This window comes from Parus major, chromosome 1A, assembly GCF_001522545.3.
Source record: "Parus major isolate Abel chromosome 1A, Parus_major1.1, whole genome shotgun sequence".
NCBI lineage: Eukaryota > Metazoa > Chordata > Aves > Passeriformes > Paridae > Parus > Parus major.
Window position 1 is genome coordinate 7374215 of NC_031773.1, and position 8671 is coordinate 7382885.

General features: G+C 42.4%; 1 protein-coding gene across 1 annotated transcript; it reads right to left on the reverse strand.

Annotated features, from left to right (window-relative positions):
* Window positions 1–6658: 6658 nt before the first annotated feature.
* LOC107204168 (inositol 1,4,5-trisphosphate receptor-interacting protein-like 1) lies at window positions 6659–8665 on the reverse strand. Its single transcript, XM_033514558.1, has one exon. It carries the CDS (start codon window positions 8315–8317, stop codon window positions 6740–6742), a length of 1578 nt encoding a protein of 525 aa, XP_033370449.1. The 5' UTR covers window positions 8318–8665; the 3' UTR covers window positions 6659–6739.
* Window positions 8666–8671: the final 6 nt, after the last annotated feature.

Sequence of the window (8671 nt, forward strand, 5' to 3'; positions counted from 1 at the left end):
GTGTATTTATTGCCTAAAGAAGGCACATCAAGAGATAAAGCTAAATATTCCTTTAGGCTGTATGCTCCATGCCATCAAATGTCTTAGAGGGGCTCACAGCAAGACTTGCCAAATAAATGTGCTGATCTTAACCTGACTTGCTGTATTTTTCACATGAATTTGCCTTTACATTGGTTAGAATAACTGCTGAATCCAGAGCCAGGCTAATTTTGGCAAGAAATTCCAGAAATGCTGAAAGGACTAATATATACAGTGATAGAATCATAACTTAGCTGACAGATGGAACCAATTCTGTTATGCTGGTCTGTACTTGTCCATTACCAAATCATCCCTGGCTCAAAAAAAGTAATTCAAATCAGGGAACACTTTTCAATTTGCACATAACACAAGACCATGTGTTCTTACCTTGAATAGCCATGAAAATTGAGTTTAAATGTTTGGAAGTTGCTGTCGAGTTTTAAGTTAGGTTCAGCCTACTCCTGGCAATGCAGTTGCAAATCCATGATGACAGAATAACTGATGGTATGTCACACCACTGATGAGATAATGTCATTACTGATCTACATTTTAATAACACAGCAAACACCATGATTACTTCTCTAATGGTGACCTAATCTCCCACTTCTGAAAGAGTAATAAATATCTTGCCTTAGAGGATAAAACACACACAAAAGTAAACAATTTTAAAGAAAGTTGAAGCCATTGTCTCCAAGTTTTATGTTATGCAACCTTTTGTTATGGTATGGACAGTCATCAGTTTTCCTAATTGATAGAAATATAGCTATGTTTGCAGTACAGCAGAAAACTGGTTATTTGATTTTTATAACCTAAAGAGAAGATTTTACTAAATATTAAGTGGGTGTAACCTCCTTTGCAGATGAGATCAGAATACTAATAGAGATTTATTAGTATACTTAAAAAGACCCAAAATTGAAAAGTCTGTTCTGTGGGAAAATACAGTCGTTCAGGAGAAATCTTATTCTAAACCTGAAGAAAAACCAGAAAAGTCTGAAATTTCTCCCGGAAAACAAAATTCCTAAAAATTTTACCAAAGATTCTGGCACTGGAGGTTTAGCTGCTACCCTGACTCTCAGGAAGACCTTGATAGTGCTGAAGGACGTAAGATTTGGTAGCATGGGGAAGAAAGATTTCCCAGTGTCTGCATAAGAAACACAGAATATTAAGGCAGCCAGAGGGCTCTCCCACAATCACAGATCTGTGACAGACCCGGAAAATTCTCCATCTATCTGCACAGCAAGATAGTTACAGAGTATAAGGTCTTGTGAACACAAGAAATGCCTGAGCAAGTAGTCTCAGGACCATGAAAATATTCTACTGGTAAATTATCAGGCAAGTGGGATACACTTGTGATCACATTTTAGGTCATCCACCCTTCTCATCCAAGTCTCCTATTCACCACAGGGAAAAATATATAGAGATAGATAGATTAATATTACATAAACAAAGATTCATAGAAATTTGTATGATCTTCTGGAAAGAAAAAGTCTCTGCAGGAATCCAGATGGAAAAGTTCTACTGCAAGTTTTCTTTTTCAGACCTTTTCTTTTCTTTTGTTTCTATGATTCTTCTCAGCTGAGAACAAACCTTTAGAACTGAAGATATGAATTGTTACTTTTCTCTCTGCTGATAAAAATAAGTAAAATTTGTTGACTTTAGTATCACGTGGAATGTATATGAAAGCAGACATGAGAAAAATAATTCAAAGGCTTCTTGCTTTCTCAGGTGCTATAAAGTAGGGCTTGAGAATTAGAATGTGGCAGTGCTTTTCATGCTGATTTTTACAATGTGTGTATAAAGGATGATAAATGTTTTTCTGGCTATTTGCAGTAATGAGTTGTCGATCTCTACACATGATAAAGTTCACTTCTCTATTGTGTGAAGAAGTAGTGCCATAAATTTTTTTTATTTTTATTTTTTAATTTATAAAAATTAGAATTTTCATCAGGGACAAGTAAGTATCCAGAGATTGCAATTATCACTGCAACTGACTCAATGCTTTATCTATATTGTTTATGGATTAGGAAACTGAATTAACTACTGGCTCGCTCTGATCTAGTTTAAATTTTCTTCTCCTGGAGAAAAGGAAACATTTTTTTTTCTGAAAACCACTGTACAAGCAAAAATATTTTTCAGGTCACTTTAGAGCTTTGTCCAATTATTAACAGAATTATGAAGAAAAGGTAATACATATAGGACAAGGAGCCAAAGTTAGAAGACCAGAGGTAAATCTTTCGTGGAGATGGTAACAGATCTGCCATTCTTGGCTCTGCTGGGTGATTTCATTACTGAGAAATTAACACCTCCTGAAGTTTAGCCTGAAAATACATGTAAAAAAAACCCCTAAATATACTGTGGCCTCAGTGTGAGTTTTGGCATGATGAGTTCTATTACTGAATACTTTTTTTAAAATAATATATTTTATTTTTTATTAGATCTTCAGAATTTCAGACCATGAGACATTCCACTCAAACCAACGGAAAATATGTCACCAGCTGGCTCTTTGTATTTGTTATACCCCAGTTAAAAATGCTATTCTCTTCAATGACACAATGCCACAAAGCATGAAGAGTTTCCTTCCCCAGATTCTTGGTGCAAGCTGCAAGAATATAATTAGATCTTGTTTATGCAAGCTCGAAGATGAAAAATTTTGTGTTCAGAGCTTTGTTGTTTTTAAGAAAGGTACAAGTCATGAAATATGTCCTTCAGAACTTGAAAATTGTCTAGAAAATGGTTAAGAATACCAGTCAAACCATCTAGTTGTTCAAATGTCTCCATTTGTCTCATCATTACCTTGTTTGTATGATTCTGCTTATAGGCTTGTTAAAATTGATTCAGGTGAAGACTGCTTCCACAAGTAGTCTGAATTCCTGCCTGAATGTGATCACTCCAAAATTGCTTGAGAAGAATTAGCAGTAAGGAATAACACATGTAATTTTTTGCTGGCATTATGCAAGATGAGTGCAAGATATTTGCAAGATATCAAGAAGGGTGGATTAACAGGGTGGGAATAAATAAAAAAGAATAAACCTTTCATGAAGCTTCTCTGTAAGATTTAAATACAGAATATTTGTTGTACTAGGCTATTAGCAAAATTCATTGTATGATTTTACTGATCCCTTAGGAAGAGTTTATTACCATCCCTCTTTAATAGAGATGCCAGTGATGGATGAAAAAGTTAGTGATGGATAAAAAGATAAAATTACTCTTCTTTTATGTGAACTTAGTGTTTTGTCACATTTGGTTGTTGAAAATGATGGTTTATATGTTAGTTATAGCTATAGTTCTGATTCAGATTTTCATAAGCAATTAAACCTGAGATTTGGTGAATCAAAACCATTTCAGTTTAGATTCACAAAGGGCTAGATGTGACCTTATCATGAAGAAAAATTTCAATAGCATTCAATTTCATTACCTGTGTTACCCTCTTTTCCCTCCAAGGCTGAGTCCTCCCATCCTTCCATAGAGTCAGTGTATTTGTAGGTGTGGTAAAATTCTTAACAGTGGGACCATATTCAGTTTTCTTTCAAATTAGGAAGTGTTAATTGTGAACCTGAAAAATAATCTTACTATACCAGTAAGATTCCATGACATATTTCCATAATAAACCTGAAGACAGCAGCAGGTTGTCCTGCTGCTTCAGCTTATCCTCTCTGATAGCAGCTGTACAGAACACAACAGTTTTAAATTCTAACTCAGTCCATGCTTTGCTGATGAAGGAAGTTGGAAAAAAGAGAAAGGATTTGGCTTTACACTTGGGGCAAATGTGAATTTTCTTGTGGATTTCAGTGTCCAACCCATAAGGGATCTTCTTCAGTAAATCCAAGGGACAGCTGCCTATAGAAACCCTGATCTGACCCAAGAGCTCTTCTGACATTACTGGTATGCACTGACAGCTCTCTGGTTGTGATCCATTTTACTCAAACATGCTTTCCCTGAATGTGCATCCGACACCAGGACTTGCTCCATTCAGCCTTTGCTAAATATATTAAAATTGTTAAATTCTGTTCACCAAAGGCACTCAGGGAAGGGCTCAGCTCGGGGAGAGCTCGTTGGGAGTCAGTTGCACGTTGGTTGAGTGCCCGTTGTCAGCGAGGCCGTGATTGGTTGGGGAGGTGTGAGAGCCATAGGAACAGAGAGCTGATTGGACACAGGGACACGTGACCAACACAGTGCAGCTGCAGCAGCCAATGGGTGCTTTTCTTGGGGAGGTTTCAGTGAAGTTCTCTGAAGGTTTGGTTAAGTTCTGTTTGGTTTCAAGTATAAAAAGACCTGGTTTGCTACAGTAAATCTTGGGATGTATGAGGAGCTCTGTGTGCCTTTGTTCCCCATTGCTATGCTTGCTCCATTCAGTCTGCTGCAGTTCCACAGTAAAATGTTGTTAAATTGGTCACACCTCTTGACAACACTTCCACGTTAACATTTTTATATGTTCAAATATATTTGTCAGCTTCCTAAGGAGTGCAATGTCCATAACAAAGGGGACAAGACTTTCATGCAAAAAATGAGAGACCTTAAACTGCAGTGGCATTAACATCTCTGGTTCAATACCAGTATCATGGTATGGGCCTGAAAAACACACTAGTATTGATACCAATGGGCTTAGGAAACACACAAAGCATGGTGAGGCATTCCCAAAGAAGGAAAACTTACAGTGCAAAGGAGAATTAATACCAACCAGGTGGACTTGCTTAGTTACTTCATTAGGGCTGCCTCCTGTTTTCAAGGCCTAAAAGAACAGCTCAGCAACAGAAAAACATCCAGATTGTTTACCTAAGCTTGCTGTTACTGATCATTGCTTTCAATTTCCATCCTAGTGTTACTGCATACTACCCAACAGTTAAAATCAGCACCTGAGTTACACAATAGTGTTTCAGTGGCAACACTGAATGTGTGTGTTCCAGCCTTCCCCTCCCTCAGCATGCCCCTCACACACACAGCATGTTTGCACTTGCATCAAAACTTACATCCAGACCCGCAGTTTAACCACCTGCAATAATTCTGGCCCTGGCAAATCTAGCCCTGGGTGGATTGTGCAGCAAGAAGCCATGGAGGCCGTGCTTCTCCCCAACTCGAAGCATTGCTCCAGAGGCCACACAGCTGTGTAGCCAGGCTGTAAGGCTCAGTGACACACAGATACCGAGTGCCTGCCACCGAGAGCACACGTCCTTGTGGAGGGGCTGATGAGCACTGGAGCTGGGGCAAGGGAAAGGGAAGTCTCTGCACCTCGGGGCAGAGAAGAGGGAAAAAAAGTGTGTGTGTGTGTTTGGAGGGAGGCAGGGCCTTCTCCTCCATCCACAAGCAAGGCCATAGGGGCTGTGGTGGGGGCAGTGCCTGCCCAGCAAAGGAGGCAAAAGGCAGTGACCTCAGTGAACACTGTTCCCTTTCAATGGAACAGCAAGTTCTGCTGTTGGCAGTGATCCTCCTTTGGGAGGTTCCCGCTTGTTCTCCCCACAGCGAACTTCTTGTTCCTGTCCCCACAGCAGGCTTCTCTCTCTGACATAGGCCACAGCAGCTTTCTTTTCCATGCTCTGAATGAGGAGGACTTTCATAATGACAGTGGGAGGGCTGATTAATTAATATTTTAGTTATTTTGACCATCATAACTTCTGGTTGAATTCAAGAGGCAAAATATATAGTCCTGCTTTAAAGTGCTACAGAAGTGGAGTACCAGGACCTGACTGCTGCACACAATCACTGTTTGAGTCACTTAATAATTTTTTCAGGTAGCTGCACTAGATGGACATTCTTTAAGAAATGGTGGGTTAAATAAAAAGGACACATTTCAGGCAATTTGAGAAACTTCTCTCCTTTTATTTTTTCTTCACACACATATATATGTATATATTACTGAAAGGCAACTGTTGCCCTGAAAACTCAGCTTCTGAGCTTGCTGGCATGGTTTTCTGAAGACTTTCCCAGGACAGTAACTGTGAACATAGAGATGTGTACATTCTTTCTGATACACATCTTTTAATGGACATCTTTCAAGGCCAGTGCGGTTGGGAAGGCGTTATCCTGACTATCCAGTCCCTGGCCGTGGTCAGAAACCTTTAAGTCCTGGGAGAAGAAATAAACTCTCTCTTCCTTTCAGCACACCTCGAGCTGTGTTCGTGTGACCTATTCATCTCCAGCAGCAACAGGGCAACTCTACCAGGGAGGTTCAATTGCCTAAACTAACTGTAACTGGAACATCATTTTACACTAACAATCCTAAAAGACCTCTTGAGGCAATGCTAATGAACACAATTCCTGCTATGAAAACTTGTACTACCTGTTCTTCTATAGTAAAGTGAGGTAAAACTATTATCTACATTTCCATATACTGAGATAAACTACATCTTTACAAAACCATTAAAAATACAGGTTACTAAATAAATACAATAATTCCCTAACAGGCTATGTTTTTCAGTCTTCGAGGTGTGCCAAGCAACCCATGTTGGCTTCAGTGTCTTCCATGAGGACGTGTAGGTGGAACCAGTTTCTGCCTTGTAGACATTAGCAACATTGCAACAGCATCATTGTAACTGGAAAGTGAAGGGCAAGGCAACTCAGAGATGTGTGTCTGCACAAGGAATCCATGTGCTGCAGCATCTTCCTTCCGCAGGAGCAGGAAAGCAGCTTCAGGATTGCCAGTGACAAATGCAACAACTGTGCAGTGTTCACGTGGCTGTCATCGGGTGTGAGCCCCCCCAGCACAGCTCTGTGCAATGAACTGCTCTCAGTGGCTGGAGAGCAGCATCCAGAGGCGAAATCGCAGCTGACCATAAGCTTGCATCGCCTCTCTGTGAGCAGCTGGATCTCGGGCCAGGAGCTCAAAGAGGTTGAGTGGCTCAACCCCTTGCAGTGCTGGTGGCAAGCTGAGCTCTGCAGGAAGCCTCTTGTTGCCAAGCACAAAGTGCTCCAAGCGTTTCAACTGCAGGCAGCGGTGCAGGTATGCCATGATGTCCCACAGCCGCCGCGCAAATTCCCTCCTGCTCCACCGGGACAGCGGTACAGTGGTCAGCACGTGCATGACCACGGTCTTCCAGGTAGAGCTGGAAAAACCTGTGCTCCTAAGGATGCAGGTGAAGACCTGCAGGCATTTCAGGTGCAAATTCTCACATGGCACCTGCCTGGCAACGTGACGGAAGAATTTCACCTCTGCCACAGCGTATGTCTCAGGCCACGATGTGCTTGCAATGAAGTTGGCCTCAGCAGGCTGGCTGCTCACAGAGATGCTGGAGCTGCCTTTCTGTGCCTCTGTGGGCTGGCTGACCACAAAAATGTCAGAGTTCCCTTGGCGCACCCCAAAGAGCATCTCCACCTTCACGCTCTTCTTGCCTTTGCTCAGCCGGAATTGGCAGGACCGTCTGCAGGGCTGAAACACCAAGTGCCAGGAGTATGACTGAGGCACATGCAGCCACGAGGATCTCACCAACTGGTGGAACCAGCGGGAGGTTTTCTCCACATCCAGGTAGGAACCGGTGCAGAGTGTCTCTAGGAGGCTGTGTTTCCGCTTCCGCCGCAGCTCCTCCTGCGAGTGGTGCACGAAGCACAACAGCTGCTTGCCCAGCTGCTCCCTCTTGCATGTGCACACCAGCTCCACACGGACACTGAAGGTCCTTGCTGCCACCTGCCCTGCGCTGTTAAGCTCTGGGTGGAAGGCATGCCCTGGCGGGGGATTCAGCGGGATCAGAACCCGGTACACCCCATCCCACTCACGGGGACTCCAACCCTCAAAGGCACTGCCCACCCCAATGGCTTCTTGAGGCACCGGGTAGAAAGTATTGCTCACGCGGTCCACAAAGACACGCGTGAAGCTTTCCATCAGCTCAGCTGTCACTGAGCAACCTCTCTCCAGGTCCTCCACCGGCCACTTTATGTGATCTACTAAAAGGATGCCTTGCTTATTCCCAGCATCTCGGCCGTCTTCTCTGTCTTCAATTCCACCCCTGACGCTTTCTTCCTTGCCACTATCACTGCCTTCTTTTTCACTGGCAGCCACATTACCTTGTTCGTCTTCTCTTCTATCCTTGTTCTTGTTTGCCTCCACATTTATACCACCCTGTTCTTCATCCTTGCTTCGATCATCGTCATCTTCTTTTTCAATTTCCTTATTTTCTTCCTCAGTTGCAGGAAAACCACTATTGTCAACTTCCTTCCCACAATCAATTCCATTGCTATCTTCCTGCCCAGTCCAATCACTGCTTCTCTGTTCACTGGCATCATTGCTTTCCTGCACTTGCACATCCGTGTATTCTTCCTTTCCATCTACATTATCTTCACCTTCATTTACATCTCTCTTGCCTGCCTTCATATTTCCACCATTGTTTTTTTCTTCATTTCCATCTCCTTCTTCTTCCTTTCCAGCATCCTTGTTTGCTCCTTCATTTCCTTCATCTAGGCCTTCTGTATTTCCAGCAACATTGCCAGGTTCTTCTTCATTTCCTTCTGCAGTTTTGTCTCCTGGCACATTCTCATCACTCCATTCCACATCTTTCTTTAAGTCACGGCCATTGTCACTCTTAACATCACTGTCTTCCTTCCCCTTCACCTCATCATTGCCTTCAATGGCATCATCGTCATCTCCCTCACTGGAAGCCACAGGACTGCCTTCTCTGTCATTTCCACTGCTGCCGTCGTCTGACTCCACAGTCACATCAATGTTTTC